Genomic DNA, 25690 nt, shown 5'->3' on the forward strand with positions numbered 1-25690 from the left:
GGACTTTCCTTTCCTGCCTCTAATCATATTACATACCTCTGGGCCTTTGTTAAGAGCAGCCTGCTGGCACAGAAATTGCAGCTTGACTATAAAACTAAAAAATTATACATAAGATAAAGACTCAATAAAGTTAAGAAAGACCACTGGGGGAAAGTGTAAGCTTTTTTCTTTTTCCTCTCCTCTCTGGTTTAAAAGAAACTCCCCTATAAATCACTTTAGGGTATGAAACATTGTAAAAGTGACAAGTTTTGATTTTCTGGGATGACCTCAGCTACTATGACAGCTAATGAGAATTGAGAAATAGTCCCTGTGGGATATGTATTACAAGCACATGCTTTGGATTTTAATTTTGTCATCTAGAAAATGGCTTTTAAAAACAAGGCAAAAGGGAATTCCCTGGTGGTCCAGAGGTTTGGACTTGGTGCTTTCATTGCCGTGGCCTGGGTTCAATCCTTGGTTGGGGAACTAGGATCCTGCATGCCACGCAGGGCAAAAATAAATAAATAAATAAATAAATAAAACAAGCTAAAGGAGAGTATTTTAATAGGTAAATGTAAAAACATAATCTGTCTGGATGTTATAACTCCCTAAAAGGTCAGACTTATCCTGCATGATCAGTGAGGCATCTCAGAAAGGAAGACCCATCAGCACTAGAGAGCTATGAACCTGTCCCCAAACTTATTGGACCCACTGGTCACTAGCCATCGGTCAAAACCAGAGGAATAAATATTTCCCAAGTTGCCTAGAAATGCAGAGGCCTGTTGCTTAACGAGATCTTTGATCTTTAGTCTACAGTGAAAGTTTAGCGACATCCAGAGGTTAAGCTTGACATTTAGCTGCAAGAGAAAGACAAAGAGAAGTACAAAAAGTACGGATAAAGTCTTTTCTGTCAAAGTCAATTGGGTATCAAAAACTTCAAATTTATAGGTAATCTAAAATTGCTCATGTGGTGATATGTCATGAGGGAATTAAATGATGATGGAAGTCTATAGGTTCAGAAACACAAAACATGGGAGCAAATGACCCCTTTCTCCTGGGGAGGCAGCAGAGCATCATGGTAAAGAGGACAGTTCTGAGGTCAGGGATCCACTTTGCCATTTATTGACTTCCTCATATGTAAAGTGCAGATCATAATTTAAGTATTCATAAATTTATTACAAAGTTTAAACAGGATAATTTATGTAAAATGCCTGAATTAGAAGAAGTACCCAATAAATTTTAATTGATGTTATTGTTATTACTATTTTTCTCTGAAGACTAGAGTTCACATTACTTTTGCTCATATTTCTTGCAAGGAACAGTCCAGCAGTTTCTTATATCTTGCTCTTTTCATTTTTTTCCCTCTTGTCATATGACTGTCCAGAGGCACTTCAACAGGAAAGGGGAGATAGGTGCAGGTCAGGACATTGCTATCCTGGAAGAAATAAATTATTGAGATTCCAAACACAAATAACTTTCTCTCAACCAACCATCTCAGCTTGAAAAAGAATGAAAAAAGAATCTTCTTGACATAATGAAAGAGATGGAGATGAGAATGGATGAATATATAAAGGATTCAGAACTTGACAATATCAGTATCATAAGTAAAATCCTTCTCAGAACACTATGAAAGTGACTAATGAATTGTAGCAATGGTTCTGGAATTTTTCTAAGGAATTACATCAGCAATACAATCATTCCAATGCAGAATAGCTCCCTTTCCTACTTGTAATTTGGGGATGAGAATGGAACATAGCTTCTCTGTGGAAAGAGATGGGATACCAATAAATTTTAATTCCCCATAACATAATTTCTGTGAGGCAAGTTGTCTCCTTCACCTTGAATGAGTCATAACCCCGAAGAAGGCAGGTTTTTGTTTTGTTTTTACTTCTCCCTGTCCCCATTGTCTCATAAAAGCAGCTAGATTTTCCTGAGAAACTACCTGTGTCCTACTCTCAGACTTTGTGTTTTGGGTAGGGCTGTCCTGGCTTCCAGCTCCAGGCTACCTAGCGAATCAGACCATTTCACCCCTCCAAATTAGACTGATTGATTCAGAGTGGGCAGATGACCCAAGTCAGGCTGATGAGATTCCATCCTGGGGTTTTTGCTAGATCTCTTAGGAAAGCAAGAACTGCTAACCCATTGAGGTATAAGTCTGGAGGTATCCCAGGTCACCATTAGGGAAAAGGCCGCCTGAGAATGGAACCAACAGGGAGGAACGCACAACTGAGAGATGGAGATGTCTTCCTAATAGTATTCTTGAGTACCTGGGTTCAGCTGTAACTGAACACGCACACACACACACACACACACACTTTATAGTTTTATACGCCATATAAAGTCTTTTTCCTTGCTTAAGTCAGTTTGGATAGAGTTTCTGTCATTGCAACTGAAGGAGTCCTGTCAAGTAAACCAGTCCCAGAAGGAAATAAGAAGTAGGCAGTGATCCAACTGCTCATTTCTATAATTTTCCCACATTTCCCCCCTCTCGTCTTGTATTCAGTGCCTTTACGCTCTGTTCTTCTTGTTTATTTTCTCAGGGGAAGTAATCTGATAATGTCTGTCCTTGATGCTGCAGGGTGAATTTCTGTTATTATGTTATTTTTCATAGAATGTTGACATTTTAAGCCTTACACTTAGTCCTACAATGAAAGGCTTTGTTCCTGCTAAAAGAATTTAGCTCTAAATAAGTAGGCCTTTTGCAATTAAAAGAGATTTAAGAAATGTATCAACCAAATAACAATGTATAAATATTGTTTGGATTCTAATTCAAACAAATCAACACTTACAGAGTGTCTGAATTCACTGATTTGAGGTACGGCTTAGACACTGGAATTTGTAAAAGCTGCCCTGGTGATTCTAATGTGTAGCCAATTTGGAGGCCCAGTTTAAACTCGCGATTTGATCCCCCGAGCGCTTGGCCCTGGCTGCTGGACGGTCAGGATTGGGTGACCGAATGAAATCACACGTTACGGCACGGAGTAGGAGGGGCATTTGTCCCGGCAGCCTTTCGCGCCCGAGCCAACCCAGCCCCGCCTTTTCCCCGGCCCGGCCCCGCACCACTGCCCCGCCCCCGGCCCCGCTCAGCTGCGGCCCTGGGTAAACCTGGAAACGCAGGAGGCCCCTAAGCAGTGTTCCGCGAGCGCTGATGTGCGCTTGCGCGGTACCAAGACCCGGCGGGCAGTTTGAATTTCGCTCCTGGAGTCGGGTCTCGCCATCCTGGGCTTCCGGTGGAGACTGGAGGGGTCTTCTCGCCTCGCGACCGCACTGAGTGGGCCCTTTGCTCCTGGACCCGTACGAGGTTGGAGTCTGGTGTTGAGGATCCCGCCTTCGGAAGCGGGCGGAAGGCATTGCTTGGGCGGGGTGGGGGGCTCGGGCCGGTGCCGCGTGGGGCGGAAGAGAGGGCTTGACCTTGCTTCGCCAGGTTAGCCGGGGTGGATGCTTTAGACCTCATCAACCCTCGGAGTGAATAGTACCTGATTTCTTTCCTCCCTTCCCTCCACCTCCTTACCGACCCCAAATAGTAAAGCCCCAAACCCAACAGCATGGGAGAAATGCTTACCTGGACCCGTTTCTTTGAACTTACTGTGTTTTTCCTTAAAATTCTTGGGTCTTTGAGTTTTCAAAGAAAATACCAATGTTGTCTTTATGTGTAAGTAAAGGCATTTGTCCCCTTAAATCTATAAGGAAATGACACAGGCTTATCCCCTGTACCCTGGTTTGGGATACATTAACTACAGAAAGCTCTAAGACAAGTCAGTACTGGACTTTGGCCAGAAACTGAATTTTGTAGAATTGAAAGATATTTCTCTTGAGTTTTTGTACTTTCTTTTCAGGGAGATGTGACTTACTGGGTATTTACCATTCTTGGATTTTGAAAGTGAATATAAATTTGTCTGGCTTCCCTTGTTTTTATAAATGTATATCTTTTTCTTCAGAGGCTTAAAGGATGGCCTCCTCAGATCTGGAACAATTATGCTCTCATATTAATGAAAAGATTGGCAATATTAAAAAAACTCTGTCATTAAGAAATTGTGGTAAGTAAAACAGATTCCACTGACTTTGTACATACAAAATGCATTATGATTATTGTCCCACCTTGATATCTTATGCCTGGTTAAGTGAATGTATCTTAGAAAGGTAATTTTAAGTTTTGAATGGTGATTCTTAAAACAGTCTGCCCTCAGTATTTTGAATATTGCAGAGGATACTAAAATGTAAGTTACATTGAACAATGAACTAGCTATTAATTATATTTATTTACTTATGTTTTTCTGAGACACACAAGGCAGAATAGTAAGGTTTGAAGGTTATTTAATGTTCCTAGTTCTAGAGCTAAGTAGAGGTACTAAAAGACAAGGAAAAAACCAGAAGTGGAAAAGATCCACAGAGATAGAAGTAGCCCATAACCCATCTTACAGACTGCTTTGGAGGAAGCTGATCAATATATATCACTAGGAAACAACTAACTGAAAATGAAGTCAATTTTTTAAACATCCGGAAACTTGTAAATTGTAACCATCTTCCAAGATATTTTGAAGTGCTGAAAGTGGATGATGCAGTGGAAGTGCAGAGAAGTAGGAGATCCTTGTGAAGTCTGGAAAAATATTGTTTATAAAAATGATGTACTTCCCAGCCATATCTAGGAAAGCTAGAGATTTATTGATAGGTGGAATTCCATCTGCTGGGAAGATCCTGTTGAACTTTTATTGTAGTTTGTATTATGAATTGATAATTTAAGAAAATTCAAATATGAAATTATACTGTTGGAATGTCCTTTCAAATTATACATGTCCTTCTGAGACTTTGATATTCTCCGTCTCTTTTTGGGCACCACTAATAAAGAGCCTCATCCATTTTACAGTTGGTGGCTGACATATTCTGTAGAAAGTTAAAGCTGAAGCGACTGTGGGTTCATCTTCTCAAGCCCCGTGCTCTCACACATGAGGAAACTGAGGCTCAGAAGTCAGGTGACTTGCCCCAGTCCCCCAGCTCATGGGTGGTCATTTGGAACTACAGGTTTTGTGTCCCGATTCCCAGTGTAGTACTTGTCTACTTCTATGCCACTTTTATTGAATAATCTGAAAAAGGACATTTAGGTTTTTAATAAGTAGTCTTCTTTAGATTCTCTTTCTGAGGGCATGATTACTATTGGAAAAATATAATTTAGAAATCTGTTAACGATCAAACCTTGAATTCAAATGACCCCATCAAAGCATGAAGCCTGGATGAAGCAGTCTGACCTGTTAGATAACTACACACTGGGTAACCATCATTTGTATGTGGGGAGAACAATTTGTCTGTTTGGTTCCATGGCCTATTTAGGAAAGCCTAGTAATTTGTTTGCCACTTTGGCTGCTGTAATTTACTAGATCACTACTATCAAAAGTAGTGAATTTATTTCACTACAAATCAGCAAACAAGGCCCTAAAATTTAGGTGACTAAGTTATTTGAGATACCAGTATATCCAACTAGTTGTTTTACCCCCTGCAATTAACCTTAGCAGAGACATCAATACTCTAATTTACTTGTTAATTTCTTTTAGTTGTTATGAACCTACTGTCAAATGCAATTTGCATTGCTTTATTAGATTACGTCGATTAATAATAGTTTGCCTTTACTGAGTGCTTTACTAGGTTCCAATCACAGTGCTCACCCATCTTATATGTACTTTCCTACTTCTCAGTAACCCTCTGAGGGCAGGTACTGGTGTCTCTGACTTCAGGCCTGGAGGCTTTAGCCATTTCACTCTACTGCATCCGTAATCTATAGATGTGGTCACAGGATGTTATACATGTGGTCACAGGATGTTTTCAGTTATGTGTATTTCATGATTTGGTTGCTAGAAGATGGAAAGATTTGATTGTGAGGGTAGTTTTCCTTTTTGTGCTTTTGATCTTCCCTTAAAAATTCTTTTTTTTTTTTTACTACTTCTCTTATTTCTAGGGAGGAGGGGACTCTGGTTTTCCCATCCTCGTATCTAGGAAGCTAGAGAGAGGGACTAGGAGGTGGGGTTGGGAATTTGAGAGCAGGCTACTCTCCGCCGCCTCCCACCCATTCTTGCAGGCCAGTCCAAAACATAAGCTTATCTTCCTGGCCAGTGATTAGAATTTTTCAGGTTTACACATTCACTGAAGATATAGCCCATGAAGAGGGATCCTGGCCTCCTTTGGGATTCTCACTTTCAGCATCCTGTGCTTTGAAGTCCCAAAGCCTTGGCTCTTATCCCCATTAAAACCAAATATATTAGGTTGCTGAGAGTGACAGCCTCCTCTCTCCAGCATTCCTCTGTACCTCGTCCCCTGCCCCACCACCATTAGGGCTGCTGCAGCATCAGCTGACACGTACTGCCTGGTCTGTGGTTCACTCTTCATATGGAAGCCCTTGGTGATTTACCTTTTTCTCATAAGAGCTCAACTATGCATGTAAAGGGGTATGTATCTTATCTAGCATTTCTAGGTGTTTTATTAGTGGAACAGTTCTCCAGAAGCAAAAGATTCGGGGGATACAGTGTAATTATCTCTCCCTTCCTTTTTTTTCATATTACTTAGAAATGAGTTCTTAAGATTATCCATAGAGACAGTTCCTAGGGGCTGAAACAATAGTTCTTTCTCAACCCTCAGTGTGTCTTTAAGGTAGAGCTCTGTCCCAAGAGTTCAGTTGGATACATGTATGTTTTTTGCTTTTCTATACATTTTATTTTCCATTTTATCTTTGTTTATTAATAGGGCAAGAACCTACCTTGAAGACTATATTAAATAAAATAGGAGATGAGATCATTGTAGTAAATGAACTTCTAAATAAATTGGAATTGGAAATTCAGTATCAAGAACAAACCAACAGTTCACTCAAGGTAATGGTTTCTAGTGAAAAAAACAAAATAAAAAGGCAATAGATACAGAGTCCCTAATCACCAGGGAATTCTTAAAGATTCTTTAAGTTTATAATGTTCTTAGCTTTGTAAGTTATTATTAACAGTAAAGAGTGCCATTTGCATTTTATTTTCCCAGTATAAAGGACTCCAGAGTTCCAGATGTGTTTCTTCCTCCATGTGGTAGCCAATCTATTTACTAAAAAGGAATATTTCCTAAATAATTCTTTTTTTTTTTTGGCTGTGTTTGGTCTTTGTTGTGGTGCGTGGGCTTTGTCTAGTCGCAGCAAGCAGGGGTTACTCTTCCTTGCAGTGCACGGGCTTCTCATTGCAGTGGCTTCTCTTGTTGTGGAGCACGGGCTCTAGGCGTGCGGGCTTCAGTAGTTGCAGCACAAGGGCTCAGTAGTTGCGGCACGCAGGTCCTAGAGCATGCGGACCTTAATAGTTGCGATGCGTGAGCTCAGTAGTTGTGGAGCATGGGCTTAGTTGCTCCATGGCATGTGGGATCTTCCCAGACCAGAAATTGAACGCATGTCTCCTGCATTGGCAGGCAGATTCTCAACCACTGCGCCACCAGAGAAGTCTCTCCTAAATAATTCTTGGTAGGTTTAATTTAAATAAATGATCTCCTGGGAGTGTGGTGTAGGAGGAATGCCTGCCCTGGGGTTTGGAGATGTGGATTCTCACCCTGGCTCCCCGAAGCACCTTCTGCCACCCTGAGAAGGTCATTTTTCCTCTTGGGGTTTCAGTGTCCTCATTTGAAAAGTAATGGGTCATACTGAACTATTTCTTGGGTGCCTTCTATTCTGCGTTTCTCTATTTCTCTAGAATTCTCAAGCAATTCTCAAGCAAAGAAAAACTTGAGCCTCATTCACACACACATTTTATTCTGAATAAGCCTTCACCTAATCAAAGTGCTAGTGTACTTTCTGATGGGATGGGAAGATACTCAATCTGTACCATAATTACCTCATGCTCTTAGAGCCATTGATATGGTCAAGGTGGCCTCTCTGGTCCTTTTTAAGCCTTATAATCCTCAATGTCTGTAAAGATTTTTCAGCTCTGGGACTGGGCATGATTGTGCCTATCCTACTATCAGTTGAAATGAAATTAGTATCTCTGAACATCAGTCATCTCTTTAAAAGAAAGATGTTATACAAATTCAAAACAGAAACTAATAATGGTTGCACTTCTACCCTGCCCAAGAATGCCCAGGGTTAGGTGTGGGTTTCGAGAATGTTCAACTCAGGATTAAAGACTATTTGGAATTTTTGTTTACATTATGATTGCAAGTCAGATGACGGGAATCCGAAGGTTCAGAGTATTTTCCTTATTAAATTTGCGTGAGTTCATAACCTCGAGTTCTAGGGGAAGTTAAATAAAGACAACACAAAATGAAAGTGGTTGTGATCAAGGAGGAATTTTCATTAAGCTGGAATATATGAAAGCCGTTCCAAGCAGTATCTCATCGTTGCATTCCGGGAATGCATTATCACTCCGGTGCTGGGGAACGTTTGCTAAGTCAACAAGAGCACTTTACCAGAATGAGAAACATAAATCTTTCATATACTTTTCAGTTGTTTCCCAAGGTTCAAGTATTTTAGAAAGACATGAATGTCAACCCTGCCTGTTGTAATGTTATTCTAACAATTGTCCTCTGAAAAATCCAGCAGAGGAAAATAATATATCGCCGTCCAAAATCAGCTCGAGAACCAAAGGGCTCTTTTTAAATATTGCTGTATTCAATGCTTTTTCACCGCTCTGCTTTTTGAATACTCAGAATCATTGTGGTTGTGGTACATAGTCTTTCATGCTCCTTTTTTAAAATAATTAATTAATTAATTAATTAATTATTTGGCTGCTCTGGGTCTTAGTTGCAGCATGCAGGATCTTCGTTGCCACATGTGGGATCTTTGTTGCGGCATGCGGGCTCTTAGTTGCGGTATGCGGGATCTAGTTCCCTGACCAGGGATCGAATCTGGGCCCCCTGCATTGGAGTGCAGAGTCTTTACCACTGGACCACCAGGGAAGCCCCTTTCATGTTCTATCTAACATGTTAAAACACACACAGGCAGGACAGATGCTTATTTGTGAGCTTTTTTTTTTTTAATTTTAGGAACTCTTTGAATGTCTTGAAGAAGATTATAAAGATGTGGAACATCTCAAAGAAAACATTCCTCCCCATTTGCCTCAAGTAACAGTAACCCAGAACTTGTAAGTATGTTTATAATTATTTTTACTATCTGGTTTTATAAAACTATTAAAACAAACACTTCAAATCTTTTTGCTTTTCTATATACTTGCAATTTTGTTAGTGATTATCCAGGGGTTTTGTTTTGTTTTGTTTTGTTACTTATACAAGAAATAGTCTTTCCCCCATCTTTACCAGTTTTCTTATCCCACAGTCTCTGGGGAAAATGTTCCCCCTCTTTCCCAAGGGTAAGTCTCCTCTAGACTGTCTTTTTCTACTTTTTCTCATTTCTTTCCCTTAGAGCAGAGTTTGTCAACCTTGGCTCTATTGGCATTTTAGGTCAGATAATTCTTTTTTGTGAAAATAGCATGTTTATTAGCATCCCTGCCCTCTTCCAACTAAAATCAGTAGCCCCCTGTATCCCCTCCCACCTCCACCCTTCCACCCAGTTGTGACAATGAAAAATGTTGCCAGACATTGCCATATGTCTTCCGCGGGGCAGAATTTCCCCTGACCCTTGCGAACCACTGCCTTAGGGTAAGACTAAACTTAATGAGCTTCCCATCTTAAAAACAGCTCAAGGAACAAAAACTTAGCTCTATTTTTACCCTCAAAGTACTTTCCTACCTCTGTCTGTTCACTGCCAGTGTATGTTCATGCCCGCCCTTTTCCTGAAGCCCCTAAAACCTAGCCTTTGGCTGTTAATTACTACCATACTTATGAAAATGATTGCTTGAAAGTCACAAAGAGGTAAAAAATACCTCTTCAGCCCCGATTCTTCTCAGATTTTATTTTGCTGCCCATCTTTTTGAAATTCTGTTATTTGCACTGCCACTGTGCTTTCTTAGCTGTCATCCTACATCTTCGACTAGGCTGCCTCCTTTTTCTCTGCCCTCTTTTAAATTACAAGTGTGTCCTAAAGCTCTGTTTTACTCACGCCGACTTAACACCATTATTAATGCTCTCAAATGTCCAACTCTGGCCTTGGCATGGCATCTAGTTCTGTTTTAATCGCTTGCTGGGAATCTCATGAATGAGCTGTTCTCTCCTCCAGCTTTGCGTGTCTAAGACTAAACTGTCTCCTTGTTACCCACCCATCACCTAGACAGGAACTCGGCGTCTTCAACCTGTCTCCCTGTCTCGTAGCCCCAGCCGTCCATTCGGCCTCTGCGGGGTTTTGTCTGTCCCAGCCCTCCCTCTGATTGTCTGGCTCCATGAGATCTTCCGTCATCTTTTGTCTTCATGATTGGGGAGCTCCTGTGTTTTGTCTTTCCAGTATTTTCTCCACTCCCATCTCTCCAGTCCTCTGCCCAAAATTGTATTTCTTTTTTTCTTTAACTTTATTGAAGTGTAGTTGATTTACAAAATTGTATTTCTAAAAGGGGGCTCCAAGTATGTAAAAACATTTCATGGCTAACTTAACTTTTTAACTTTCGAATGTATCATATATACAGAAAAGTAATTAAAGCATTATTAGTGTAAATTAAAGAAACATGATAAACATCAGCGTGTCCACCAGTCAGATTAAGAAATAGGACACTACCAGTACCTACAGCACTTTTTCTATTGCAGACCCTCCCTCTGTCAAAGAGGTAACCATCCTGGAGTTCATGATAATCACAGTTTTGCATATGTGTTTCCACAAACAACATGCTGCTTAAGTTTGAAAACTGAAAGGAAGGCACGAACCTTGCTGTGTAGGAAAAGAGCCATGTTGCTGCTGATAGTTGAAGGTGTCCAGGAACAGATAAGCTCAACAGAGTCCCTTGCATGTCAGGGTACCTTGGAATTTCACTCCAAGAAGAGAAAATTAGTGGGCAAGGTCATGAATAAATGCTAGGAACAGAGGTCATCATAGGATATCTGCCAGGGTTGTTGGGCTGGGCACTGGCTACCCAGCAGGAATATGGCCCGAGGAATAGGAGGAATTTTCTTCTAAACTCACTATGGCCTAGCGTCAGCTTTCAGGGCCAGGCCACAGCAGAACCTTTCTAGAGGTAGAAATGGTTATTTTCAGTTGATACACACAGCAGGGCCTAAAGATAAGCAAATACAGGTAAGAATCAGCCAGGCTTACCATGGAGTCTCAGGTTAAGGATTCATGTAAGGATCATGCCACCATAACATCGGGCATCTTCATCTTGACAACCCACCACGTGGCCGTATCCTCATCACGCCACCTCAGTCAGGCCTGGTTGCCCTCTGTGTCTGGTACTCAGCTGTCATCTTGGGATCTCACTTCCCTGTCTTTCCTGGGATTCCCTTCCCTTGCTCCTGGGTTGGATCTTCTCTTTCCTGTATTCCAACTCCATTTATCGCTTGACTTGCTGCTGGCAGCAGGGCTCCATTCCTTCCTTGGCAGTTAAACAACCTAGAAGATACAGCCTATTTGTAGACTCTATTTGCTTGTGGGTAGGAGCTATATTAGGCATCTCATTGACTCCAGAAATTGGGCAGGACTGAGCCAAGGGTGACCCATGCTCATTGCTGGCAACTAAAATGAGTCTATAGCAGGCAGGATTGATATAGTAAGTCCTTACTTACGAACATTCAAGTTGCAAACTTTCAAAGATGTGAACGTGCTTTCGCATGTCCAATCATGTAAGTTAGTTCATGTGTCTGGCGTACATTGCCACATGTGTGCATCATCACATGCGTGTGCATTGTCACATGCATGCATCCTCTACAAGTGGTTGTGCTTTTGTGTATTTTGCTGTACAGTACAGTATTGTATAGAGTACAGTAGTACAGTATCTTTATTTCAAGCCCAGGATATCCAGAAACAAGAGTAAAAGCAGCGGTGATATAGCTGGTACTGCTAAGAAGCGCCAACTGTTGTACTGTACTACTGTACTTTTCAAGGTACTGTACTGTAAGATTAAAAATGTTTTCTTTATTTTTTGTGTGTGTTTTTAAGGTATTATTTGTGTGAAAAGTATATAAACCTATTACAGCACAGTACTATATAGCTGATTGTGTTAGTTGGGTACCTAGGCTAACTTGTTGGACTTAGGAACAAATTGGACTTACGAACGCACTCTTGAAACGGAACTCATCTGTTTGTAGGGGACTTACTGTACTAGCAACCAATGGGATAAATTAGAAAGATAGAAATATAAGGTGATTGATGTTTCCATGTCCAGAAATAGGGAAGTCAGGAAGAAAAGCCATTTAGAAGTTAAATTCAACTTTATGCATGTTGACTTTGAGGAACCAGTGGGATAACTGATGAAGATGTTTGGTGCATGTTCTACTCACACCATGTTTTGAGTGTGTAAAGAACAATTATATTACTGAAGATTTAGGGACTTGCTTTTTTAGCATTCTCACTATTCAGATCTTCATGAGCATTAGGGGTAGGGATAGAAAAAAAGGTTGGCTATAAACTTACAACAAGATGAATCATGTGTTTGATACTGATCATTTTCAGTTGCAAAGCTTTCTGGTATGCTGCAGAATTCTGACGATTACCTGTACATCTGTGCATCTCTATTCTGTAGTGTTAATGGATCAGATCTTGACCCTGAAGAACGAGTCAAAGTTGAAGAAGCTGCACCCACAAAGAAGCCCTCCAGAGAACAAAAAAATGTTAAAGAAATGCCATTTATAACTTCTGATGAGTTTAATGGCATTCCTGCGTAAGTATTTAAGATAAATTTTAAGATAAATTCAACTCTTTAATAATCAACATACATGTTGATAAATATAACCCTTGATTATATTAATTGTAACATGCTGTGTTCCAACATCGATCTTTTCTAAAATAGTTTTACATTGTACTGTGAAAATGCAGGAAATCTTTTGTTGAAGATGTTTAAAACTACGTTTTTTGGGATTCCCTGGTGGCGCAGTGGTTGAGAGTCCGCCTGCCGATGCAGGGGACACGGGTTCGTGCCCCGGTCCGGGAAGATCCCACATGCCACGGAGCAGCTAGACCCGTGAGCCATGGCCGCTGAGCCTGCACATCTGGAGCCTGTGCTCCGCAACGGGAGAGGCCTCAACAGTGAGAGGCCCGCGTACCGCAAAAAAAAAAAAAAAAAAAGCTATGTTTTTTGTTTAGTTGTAAAACCTTTTCATAGAGAGATCTAGAGATGGATCAATTTGTTGCTGAGTCCTCTCAGGGTCATTTTATGATACAGGTTTATCCAGTTACATTTCAGAAGTAGCTTCAGTTTTGCTGCAATTTTAAGGAAAGTGAGTGTGTTGTATAGGTTTGAGAATTAGAACAGAGAGTGCTGTGTTTGTTTGGTTTCCATTTGTCCATTAACTTATGCCACACACTTGTTTGAGTCTGTGCTCTATTCTGGGGTCTGGGTCACTGAGGAAAAGAATACAGGGTGAATAAGACAAGATGCCTCCCCTGAGAGAGGGCTCCTTTGTTCTTCACAGGTGACATGGGGAACCAATTACGGAAATCCATGGTTTTTTTTTTTTGTGGTATGCGGGCCTCTCACTGTTGTGGCCTCTCCCGTTGCGGAGCACAGGCTCCGGACGCGCAGGCTCAGCGGCCATGGCTCACGGGCCCAGCCGCTCCGTGGCATGTGGGATCTTCCCGGACCGGGGCACGAACCCGTGTCCCCTGCATCGGCAGGCGGACTCTCAACCACTGCGCCACCAGGGAAGCCCAAAATCCATGTTTTTAAACTCTCAATTCCAGGGCTTTACTTAGCTTCTGGCTTTATATTATTACATTTCTTGTTACTTTCTTACACAAATAATGCACGTTGTTAGAAAATGTTTGTTGTTAGAAGATAACTCATCTGTAATTCCACCACTCAGACAAGAGAGAGTATTTCCTTCTATATTTTAACTTCCCCTACATAACAAGTTGTTTCTGATGGTCATTACAACAATGTAGTTATTCTGTGAATATAGTTTACTTACTTTTTTTTATCATGAGCATTTTTCCATCATTAACTATCATGGAAAACTTGGATTTTAATAGTTGTATAATATTTTATTGTGTGGCTACTCTATAAGTTATTTAAGCATGACCTTATTAAGTATTTGGGTTGATTGCATTGTTATGAAGAATGGTACAATGAAATTTCTTTTGGACAAGTCTGTTTTATAATTCCTTATTTCCTTGAGATAGTGTCCTAGGAGGAGAATCCCTGGGGCAAAGGGCATGATTATTTTACTTGTCTGAGAGTTGTCCATCTGGATTTTGTTGTTTGTTTTTTAATTAATAGACTTTATTTGTTAGAACAGTTTTAGGTTTATAGAAAAATTGAGCAGATAGTACATTGTTCTCATACCTGAAAACAGTTTCCCCTATTACTAACATCTTGCATTAGTGTGGTACATTCGTTATCATTGATAAACCAGTCTAGATACTATTAACTAGATATTAACTAAAGCCTGTAGTTTATACTGGGGTTCACTCTTCGTGTTGTACGGTCTATGGATTTTGACAAATGCGTAATGTCATGTGTCCACCATGATAAGAATAGTTTAACTGCCCTAAAAATACCCTGTATGCCACCCTTTCATCTCTCCCTCCTGAGCCCCTGGCAGCCACTGATCTTTTTACTGTCTCTATAGTTTCCCTTTTCCTGGGTGTCATATAGTTGGAGTCATACACTGTAGCCTTAGTAATATGCATTTAAGGTTCCCCTCATGTCTTTTCATGGCTTGATAGCTCATTTCTTTTTATCACTGACTAATAATTCCGTCGTGTAGATGTAGCACAGTTCGTTTATCCATTCATCTGTTGAACAACATTTTGGTTACTTCCAGTTTGGGGCAATTGTGACTAAAGCTGCTATGAACATTCACTTGCAGGTTTTTGTGTGGACATGTTTTCAGCTCCCTTGGGTCAACACCTAGGAGTATGATGGCTGGATCCTATGGTAAAACTGTTTAGCTTTGTAAGAAGCTGTCAAACTGTCTCCCATAGTGGCTGTACCATTTTGCATTCCCAGCAGAATGAGAGTTCCTGTTGTTCCCCATACTCACCTGCATTTAGTTTTGTTCGTTTTTTTCTATTAGCTCTTCTAGTGAGTATAATGTACCTGATTGTTTTACTTTTCAGTTTCCTGATGACATAGGATGTTGACCATCTTTTCATATGCATAGTAGCCACTTGAAAAATATCTGGCAGTTTCACTGTTCTGAGACTAGGAATGAGGCTGACAGTTCTCTTTAGTTTTTTTGTTTGTTTGTTTGATTTGGTCCCTTGGTCCTTTCCTTTACTGACAGCTTTATTGTCACTAAAATTCTGTTTGATGCTATTCAGTTTTTTAAATTGTTGTTATTGTTGTTGCTCATCGGCTGAGCTAAAGGGAAGAACAAATGGCTGTGAGAACATTGGAATAGAAGAGTCTTCAGAAAATGCTTCCTTGAAGGGAGGATATTAGAATAGTCATGGTAGAGTATTCATTTTTAAACTAAGGGGTTATTTAACGAAAGAGAGAAGTTAGAAGATTAGGATAAGGAAGAATGTGTTCCAAGCATGGGACTTTATTTATGTTTAAAAAGTTAATACTGAGATGGAATTAAAGTGGAAAACATTGGCACTTGTTTTGAGGAAATTAGGAAATAGTTCACATGATTTAAAGGAATTGCATTGTGTTGAGCTGTGGCATCAACTGTGGAAATTGTGGTTAGAAAAATGAGTGGTGAAAATGAATCTAGAAAGGAAGGGAATAATGAAAATGAATGGATTTTGGTCAATATGAACATTTTCCTTTAAACATATTTATATATTATTTTTTCTTAAGGAAGTTTCGATTAGAAAACTGCCCCTTTGAATAGAGGCAAAAGACAGAGTTTGACATAGTGAATCCATGGGCTTCCCTGGTGGCACAGTGGTTGAGAGTCCACCTGCCGATGCAGGGGACGCAGGTTCGTGCCCTGGTCCAGGAAGATCCCACATGACGCAGAGCGGCTGGGCCCGTGAGCCATGGCCACCGAGCCTGCGCCTCCGGAGCCTGTGATCCACAACGGGAGAGGCCACAACAGTGAGAGGCCCTCGTACCGCAAAAAAAAAAAAAAAAAATTGCTGCTAGCATAATGAATCCATGATTTGTTGAAGGGAAAAATTGAAGCAGATCATGAAAATTTTGTTTTTGGTCTGTACAGACCACTCAAAATCAAGGGTCTCCTATTATATTCTAAGACTCTGGTGACTGAGAGGACCGGCAGGAGGGAGATTGGATTCGAAGAGTGGGCTTTAGAGTGAAAGAGACAATGCTTAAGGGCATTTGAGTTCAGAATGAATAGTGAGCTGTCTGTCGAGGCTGCCTGTAGTTCTCCTCTGCCGGCCAGCTGTGCGGCTTAACTTCCGGGCCCTTTTGTCCCTTTGCAGTCCCTGCACCATCAGTTCTTCTTCATCTCAATCAGCATTGTCATCTTTGTTGTCACATTTGTCATCCTTCATCTTCTCTTACCCCTCTTCCTCCTCCTTTTTTCTTTTTCTCTCTGAACAGATCAATTTTTGCAGGAAACTAGAGTGGTATGAGTTATATAATTTATTAATATTTACATTTTTCTTTCCCTTGCTCACAAACATTTAAAAATATTTAAATAAACTTCTATTTGCAATTAATCAGTCTATTTGAATCAGAGTTTGAAAGCCTATTTTAAATTGTAATGTTAATTCTGTAGGTGGAGAATAGGAATTTATGTATCCAGACATAACTAGGGAAGATAAGCACTAATATATTGTGGTCTCTAATTTTTCAATGGTTGAGATGTGTCTGGTTTATTTGGAAGTTGGTATAAAATTTTTTATATAGAGTACTAATAGCTTTGCTACTGTACAAAGTCATCATATGTAAATGTTTTGCAAAGAAAACAATTGTGTATGATGATTCTTTAGAAAAATTAATCATTTTCTTTTTTACAGGTACATGAAATCACGCTTAACCTATTGTCAAATTAATGATGTTATTAAAGAAATCAACAAGGCAGTAGTTAGTAAATATAAGATCTTACATCAACCAAAAAAGTCTATGAGTTCTGTGGCCAGAAATCTCTATCACAGATTTATTGATGAAGAAACGAAGGAAACCAAAGGTAAAATGAGGGTATATATATGTGTACATGTCAACTGTTTGGAATGTAACTAAACATGAGAAACAAGATTAATTCCAGAAACTTCTAAGTCTAGAGAGGTAGTTCTCAATCAGGGGCAGTTTTCCCACCAGGGAACATTTTGCCATCTCTGGAGACATTTTTGGTTGTTATAGCTGGGGTTGGAGGTACTACTGGCATCTAGTGAGTAGAAACCAGAGATGCTGCTAAAGTACCCTATAATGCAGAAGACAGCCCTGACAAAAAAGAATTATCTATCCTAAAATGTCTGTAGTGCCGAGGCTGAGAAATACGGCATTAGAGTCTATTATGGAACGATATCCAATATTTTCAGAATTAGAATAGTAATGATAACAGTTGTTCATGCTGATACTATAGCACTTACTATGTGCCAGATAGTGTACTAAGGGCTTTAGCCCTCACAGCATCCTTATGAGTTGTGTACTATTATTATTCCTGTTTTTCAGAGTAGGCAAAGAAGGCTTAAGTTACTTGCCCAAGGTCATTCAGTTAAGTGATAAAGCTGCTGTGGGTTTCATTCTCTTAACCACTACCATATTGCGTCTTGAAAAGTGAATTGTTCAAAAGATACCAGCAGATAGCCAATGATATAATAAGCAGGGCTACATTTCTGAAATGCTACAGTAAACATGCAACTTCAGTTTAAAGAATAATTATTATTTTAGCAAGAATACCAGTTCTCACTGTGGTTGGATAATGATAGGAAAAAGTGATTAATGCCATTCATAGTCATAATGTAATACATTAAAGACTCATCTTGAAAGTTGTCCTAATAAAAATTAACATTGGGCTTCCCTGGTGGCACAGTGGTTGAGAATCTGCCTGCCGGTTCAGGGGACACGGGTTCGAGCCCCGGTCTGGGAGGATCCCACATGCCGCGGAGCAACTGGGCCTGTGAGCCACAACTACTAAGCCTGCGCATCTGGAGCTTGTGCTCCGCAACAAGAGAGGCCGCGATAGTGAGAGGCCCGCGCACCGCGATGAACAGTGGCCCCACTTGCCGCAACTAGAGAAAGCCCTTGCCCAGAAAGCGAAGACCCAACACAGCCAAAAATAAATTAATTAATTAATTTAAAAAAAATTTGCAGAGGAACCAAATAAACATTTAAAAAAAAAATTAACATTAATATCTTTATTTTCAGGCCATTATTTTGTAGTGGAAGCTGACATAAAGGAGTTCACAGCTTTGAAAGTTGACAAGAGATTTCACGTGATACTGAATATTTTACGACACTGCCGGAGGCTATCAGAGGTCCGAGGGGGAGGACTTATCAGATATGTTATAACATAAGGCCCTTGTGAGCTTTTGAACCAGCCAACAGTAGGGTATAGAGGCTATTCCTATAGTTTCCTTATATGTAATTTCTTTATATATAATTTCTTCAGCCGTTTCATTTTCTTTTTTTGTAGAAATTTTAATATAGGTTGTGTATTAGATGCTGTAAGAGAACTAGTATCCATTTTCTTAGTTATGATAATAGTCATGGTTATGAAGGAGAATATCCTTATTTTCTGCAGGTGCATCTGAGATATTTATTTAGGGATAAAATAATAGGCTTTAAAATGGCTAAGCGGGGCTTCCCTGGTGGCGCAGTGGTTGAGAGTCCGCCTGCCGATGCAGGGGACACGAGTTCGTGCCCCGGTCCGGGAGGATCCCACATGTTGCGGAGCGGCTGGGCCCGTGAGCCATGGCCACTGAGCCTGCGCGTCCGGAGCCTGTGCTCCGCAACGGGAGAGGCCACAACAGTGAGAGACCCATGTACCGCAAAAAAAAAAAAAAAAAATGGCTAAGCAATATAATTGGATACACACATAGAGTGGATATGATAAAGTGTTAATTGTTCGATCTAGGTGATGGTTAGAACAGCATTCATTGTATTATTCTCTCTAATTTTATGTGTTAACATTTTTTTTCCTAATAAAATTTAGAATACTTGTGAAACAAATGTACTGATTAGATATTTACGTTTCATGAAAACACAGATCAGAACTTGCGGGCTGGTGACGTGAAGCTGGGAAGGAAAGGTTGTTTGCCATCAGTCGTGAGCTCATGTGCCCCTTCAGGCACTTGTGAACTTCAAGTTCCTGTATCCATGCTTCCCAGCACTGCTCACTGAGCCTCGGCTGGGTGTTTGAACTTGATGCGTTAGATGAAATTTCTTGAATCATGCTGGATGTAAATATTATTACGTTTACACACAAAGCAGTGTATTGGGCATCTAACTTCTGCACTGAGAAATGATGCACAGTGTACAAAGCTTGGTATCTGGGAAATGTGTCACTTTTAGTGAACCGTGTTTTCAAATAAGCTCAGGCAGGACATATGCTCTGCAGGTGATGAACATGGACGGATGTTCATTTCTAATGCAGGTTTAACTTGATGAGCCTACTTGCCTGTCTTTTTAACAACTGTAGTGCAATTTCAGACTCATATTTTAAATCGAGGATCAATGCAGCAACTCACAAAGCTCAAGTAATTAAAATTCCCTTCCTTCTGATGGGTCAACATGACAAATGTGGGCACTTCTAATTACAAAAGTTTTCTTGGCAGAGTGATTGTGAGCTGTGCCTCAGCTGCATACTAAAAATTACAACTCCAATCCTTAATTGTGACTCAGAAATCAGATTATTTCTTGGGGATACTCTCTTCAACTTTACAAAATAATTCAGCAACATGGTGCATCAAAAAGAAAACTTAAGCCACAGAAACCTGGTTCTAGTCCTACCTCTGCCATTTGCTCTCTCTTGGTTCTGCCTTCAAAAATTTGACCCCTTCTCAGGGACTTCCCTGGTGGTGCAGGGGTTAAGAATCTGCCTGCCCATGCAGGAGACACGGGTTTGAGCCCTGGTCCAGGAAGATCCCACGTGCTGCGGAGCAGCTAAGCCCGTGTGCCACAACTACTGAGCCTGCTTTCTAGAGCCCGCGAGCCACAACTACTGAGGCTGAGTGATGCAACTACTGAAGCCCACGTGCCTAGAGCCCATGCTCTGCAACAAGAGAAGCCACTACAATGAGAAGCCCGCACGCAGCAATGAAGACCCAATGCAGCCAAAAATAAATGATATAACCATTCTTCAAAAAAAAAAAAATTTGACCCCGTCTCACAAGCTACCACCCTGGTTCCAAACATCTCCCCTGGATTAATTCAAAGCTTCTAACTGGTCTCTGTGTTAATTCTTGCCCTACTACTGTCTATTCTCCACATGAACCAAAGTTAGATTAGGTCACTCCGCTACTCAGAAACCTTAAATAGCTCCCCATTTCTTACAGAGCGAAGGCTGAATCCTCACAAAGGCCCGCGAGGCCCTTCATGGGTCCCTCATCAGTACAGTGGCACCGTCTCCTACTCGTCCATTTCCCAACTCTGTTCCAGCCACTCTGGCCGCCATGCTCTTTCTGGAACAGGCCCAGCATGAGTCTCCCCAGACCTTTGCACTGGCTGTTGCCTCTGCCCGGAAAGTTCCTCATCCTTCACCCATGTGACCCTCCCCCTTACCTCTTTTATATCTGCTCAAATGTCATTTGATCCCTTAGGGTTTCTTGGACTACCTTACATTTATATTTACATCTCCCTCTGCAACACTTTCTCTCCTTCCATGCTTTATTTTCCTTCCTAGCATGAATGTCTATCTCGTGGTTTATATATTTTACCAATTTATTTGTCTTTCTCTTCCCACTAGAATATAAACTACCGACACTAGGAGTTTTTGTCCCTTTTATTCACTGTGGTGTCCTCAGTCACTTTCACAAGGCTTTCCAGTAGAGGGCGATAAATAAACATTTCCTGAACACACAGTAACTGGCAGAGTTTGTGGCCATGGGCAAGTGATTTCATCTTTCCAGGCTCCAGTTTTCTCCTGTATATATTGAGATGGTTGAACAAAAATTTCTCTCAGGACCTTCTAGTTTTAATATTCTATGGTTCTAATATTCCCAGTTACTTCTGGGAAATATGATGGAATTCTTCTCTCTGACAGGATTATAAAAAATTGTAAAAAAAAATTCTGATAATTACATGGAATGCTCATATTTTACCCAAAGAATCTGTAAAGTATTAAGCTTCAAGAAATACTGAAATTCTCAGTTACTAGTTAAATAATAAAAAGAAGCTTCCATTGACTAAGGAAATTTATTTTTTTTCGGCCAACATCTTTAGTTTTCTAATTAATTTTGCTTAGTTTTAAGATTTCACAATTTATAAATGTTACACTTGATCATAAAGGAAACTTCTGTGGTATGTTGAATAGACCTACATGTTATAAAACGCAGTTTTGCTCCATAATATTAAAAATTTTTTAAAGTTCTCCGTTTTTAATTTTTTTGGGGGCCGCACCACGTGGCTTGTGGGATCTTATTTCCCCAACCAGGGATAGAACCCAGGCCAACTGCAGTGGAAGTGCAGAGTCCTAACCACTGGACCACCAGGGAATTCCCAAATGATTTCTTTTATGAAACATTCCATCTCCTAATAAATGATCGCCATTGTTCCATAAATATATCTATTAATACAAGTGGCATAAAAGAAGGGTTACTCAAGATATTGAGGACTCTTCCTGGATATATTTCAAACAGTATTACTCAAACTGGTTCCAAGACTATATGCATGATTAGAAAGTAGAGTAATTTAATATAGTATCAATTGGAGTTTGTTCAAGTTAGGTTAAGTCTCTAAGGAACACACACGAGAAATATTTATCAGAAATTAAGGTATGGGCTTCCCTGGTGGCGCAGTGGTTGGGGACCCACCTGCCAATGCAGGGGTCATGGGTTCGAGCTCTGATCCGGGAAGATCCCACATGCTGCGGAGCAACTAAGCCCGTGCGCCACAACTACTGAGCCTGCGCTCTGGAGTCTGCGAGACACAACTACTGAAGCCTGTGTGCCGTGCCTAGAGTCCGTGCTCTGCAACAAGAGAAACCCGAACACAGCAATGAAGAGTGGCCCTTGCTCGTCACAACTAAAGAAAGCCTGCACGCAGCAACGAAGACCCAATGCAACCAAAAATAAATTTATTTAAAAAGAAGGAAATTATGGTATTTAGCAAGTTGTACCTCAAATTCTTTATTGTGAACACCCTTTTGCTCTGCTGTATTAAAAAGTAGTAAATTAGGTGGTTAGGAGGCTACATCATTTCTTTAAAATTGAGATTAAATTTACCTACAGTAAAATGCACAGATCTTAAGGACACAGATCAGTATTGACCAGTGCATATACCCATGTAAACTACACCTGTATCATTTTTTTGTTTTTTTCTTAAACTTTTTATTTTGAGATAATTATAGGATCACGTGCAGTTGTAATAAATAATACAGAGAGAGCCCTGTACCCTATACTTTTTACTTCAATAGTAACATCTTGCACAATTTTTGTACAATATCAGAACCAGGATATTGACATTGATATGTCGCGGGCAATGAGAAGCCCGCGAACCGCAACGAAGAGTAGATCCCACTCGCTGCAATTAGAGAAAGCCCGCATGCAGCAACGAAGACCCAACACAGCCAAAAATAAAAAAAATTTTTAAAAACCCGAACAGTTTGTTCCTTGTTATTGCTGAGTAGCGCTCCCCGGTGTGGATGTACCATAGTTAGCTTAATTGTTCCACCTGTTGAAGTACAGCTGCCTTGTTTCCAGTTCGTAGTTCTCATGAATTCAGCTGCTACAAACATTCATGTACAGGTTATTGTGGGAACGTAAATCTTCATTTATCTGGGACTGCAATTCCCAGGAGTTCAATTGCTGGATCCCATGGTAGCTGCATGCTTAGTTTCTTTTTTTTTTTTTTTTTTTTTTTTTTTTTTTTTTTTTTTTTTTTTTTTTGCTGTACGCGGGCCTCTCACTGCTGTGGCCTCTCCCGTTGCGGAGCACAGGCTCCGGACACACAGGCTCCGCGGCCATGGCTCGCGGGCCCAGCCGCTCCGCGGCATGTGGGATCTTCCGGGATAGGGGCACGAACCCGTGTCCCCTGCATCGGCAGGCGGACTCTCAACCACTGCGCCACCAGGGAAGCCCAAGTTTCTTAGTTTAGTTTTTTTTTTAACTGACAAATTGTTTCCCAACATGGCTGTATTGTTTTAAATTTCCCTCTGAGCACTGCTTTCACTGCATCCCACAAATATTGGTAAGTTGTTTTTTTATTTTTCTTCCTTCAAAATTTCTCTTGAGACTCCTTTTTTACCCAGGTGTTATTTAGAAGTGTGTTGTTTAATTTCCAAATATTTTGTGATTTTCCAGCTACCTTTCTGTTATTGATTTTTAGTTTAATTCCATGTTAGTCTGAGGACATACTTTGTATGATTTCTAGTTTACAAATTTGTTAAGGTGTTATTTATGGTCAGGGATGTGGTCTATCCTGGTGACTATTCCATGTGAGCTTGAGAAGAATGTGTAGTCTGCTGTTGTTGGATGAAGTATTTTATAAATGTCAATTAAATCCAGTTGATTGATGGTGCTGTTCAACTCAACTATGTCCTTACTGATTTTCTGCCTGGGGCATCTGTTGATTACTGAGAGAGGGATGTTGGAAGTCTCCAACTATAATACTGGCTTTGTCTGTTTCTCTTTGCAGTTCTGTCTTTTTGCCTCATGTATTTTGCTGCTCTGTTGTTGGGTGTATACACATTAAGGATTGTTATATCTTCTTGGAAAACTGACCCCTTAATCATTAATGACCATCTTTATCTCTAGTAATTTTCCTTATTCTGAGGTTGGCTTCGTCTGAAATTAATATAGCTACTCCACCTCTGCTTTGATTATTATTAGCAAGGCATCTCTCTTTCTACTCCTTTACTTTTATCTGTCTTTATAATAAAATGGGTTTTCTATAGACAACATATAGTTGAGTCTTGATTTTTTATCTACTAAGTCAGTCTCTATCTTTTAATTGGTATATTTAGACAATTCACATTTAAAGTGATTATTGATATATTTGGATTAACATCTGCCGTACTTGTTACTGTTTTCTATTTGCTACATTTGTCTTTCATTAAAAAAAAAATCTTCTCTTTTTTCCTGCCTTATCTGGTTTTGAGTGTTTTATATGATTCAATTTTCTCTTCTCTCTTAGCTTATAAATTATACTTCTTAAAAAAATTTTTTTAGTGATTGCCCGAGAATTTGTTAACATACATTTGCAACTAACTGAAGTCCACTTTCAAATAACATTATATCAGGTAGTGCACATAGCTTATAAGAGAAAATTTCCAATTACTCCCTCCCATTCCTTATAACATTGATGTCATTCGTTTCACTTATCCATAAGCTATAATCACCCAATACATTGTTGTTATTATTATTATTATTATTTTTTTTTTGCAGTACGCGGGCCTCTCACTGTTGTGGCCTCTCCTGTTGCAGAGCACAGGCTCCGGACGCACAGGCTCAGTGGCCATGGCTCACAGGCCCAGCTGCTCCGTGGCATGGTGGATCTTCCCGGACCGGGGCACGAACCTGTGTCCCCTGCATCGGCAGGTGGACTCTCAACCACTGCGCCACCAGGGAAGCCCTGTTGTTATTTTTTTTAACATCTTTATTGGAGTATAATTGCTTTACAATGGTGTGTTATTTTCTGCTGTATAACAATGTGAATCAGCTATACATATACATATATCCCCATATTTCCTCCCTCTTGCATCTCCCTACCACCCTCCCTATTCCACCCCTCTAGGTGGACACAAAGCACTGAGCTGATCTCCCTGTGCTATGCAACTGCTTCCCACTAGCTATCTATTTTACATTTGGTAGTGTATATATGTCCATGCCACTCTCTCACTTCGTCCCAGCTTACCCTTCCCCCTCCCCGTGTCCTCAAGTCCATTCTCTACGTCTGCATCTTTATTCCTGTCCTGCCTCTAGGTTCTGAAGAACCTTTTTTTTTCTTAGATTCCATATACATACATTAGCATACGGTATTTGTTTTTCTCTTTCTGACTTACTTCACTCTGTATGACAGACTCTATGTCCATCCACCTCACTACAAATAACTCAATTTCATTCCTTTTTATGGCTGAGTAATATTCCATTCTATATATGTACCACATCTTCTTTATCCATTCATCTGTCAATGGACACTTAGATTGCTTCCATGTCCTGGCTATTGTAAATAGTATTGCAATGAACATTGTGGTACATGACTCTTTTTGAATTATGGTTTTCTCAGGGTATACTCCCAGTAGTGGGATTGCTGGGTCATATGGTAGCTCTATTTTTAGTTTTTTAATATTGCTATTTTTATTTGAACCAACAGTTATCTCTCAGATCAGTTAAACATAAGAAAAATAAAAGGTTTTATCTTCATTTATTTCTTCTCTAAAGGCTCTTCCTGTCTTTATGCAGACCTGAGTTTCTGACCTGTATAATTCTCCTTCTCCCTGAAGAAATTCTTTTAACATTTCTTGTGAGCCTGGTCTACTGGCAACAAATTCCCTCAGCTTTTGTTTGTCTGAAAGAGCCTTTATTTTTCTTTCACTCTTGAAGGATCATTTTTACTGTTTTTTTTTCTTTTCTTTAAGCCATCCCCTTAAATGTCACTCCACTCTCTTCGTGTTTGCTTGGTTTCTGATGAGAAGTTCGATGCAATTCTTATCCTTG

General features: G+C 40.2%; 1 protein-coding gene across 1 annotated transcript; it reads left to right on the top strand.

Moving 5' to 3' along the window:
- Positions 1-3064: 3064 nt before the first annotated feature.
- On the top strand, positions 3065-19040 carry SKA1 (spindle and kinetochore associated complex subunit 1). Its single transcript, XM_081252893.1, has 7 exons — positions 3065-3280; positions 3918-4016; positions 6709-6833; positions 8968-9065; positions 12543-12680; positions 16892-17061; positions 18243-19040. Exons 2-7 carry the CDS (start codon positions 3929-3931, stop codon positions 18389-18391), a joined length of 768 nt encoding a protein of 255 aa, XP_081109019.1. The 5' UTR covers positions 3065-3280; positions 3918-3928; the 3' UTR covers positions 18392-19040.
- Positions 19041-25690: the final 6650 nt, after the last annotated feature.

Source organism: Mesoplodon bidens (genome assembly GCF_964165515.1).
Source record: "Mesoplodon bidens genome assembly, chromosome: 13".
NCBI lineage: Eukaryota > Metazoa > Chordata > Mammalia > Artiodactyla > Ziphiidae > Mesoplodon > Mesoplodon bidens.

Coding starts and splice junctions, on each gene's coding strand:
- SKA1 (XM_081252893.1), top strand. CDS start 3,929: ATGGCCTCCTCAGATCTGGAACAATTATGCTCTCATATTAATGAAAAG. Junction 6,834..8,967: donor AAACCAACAGTTCACTCAAG/GTAATGGTTTCT, acceptor TTTTAATTTTAG/GAACTCTTTGAATGTCTTGA. Junction 12,681..16,891: donor GAGTTTAATGGCATTCCTGC/GTAAGTATTTAA, acceptor TCTTTTTTACAG/GTACATGAAATCACGCTTAA.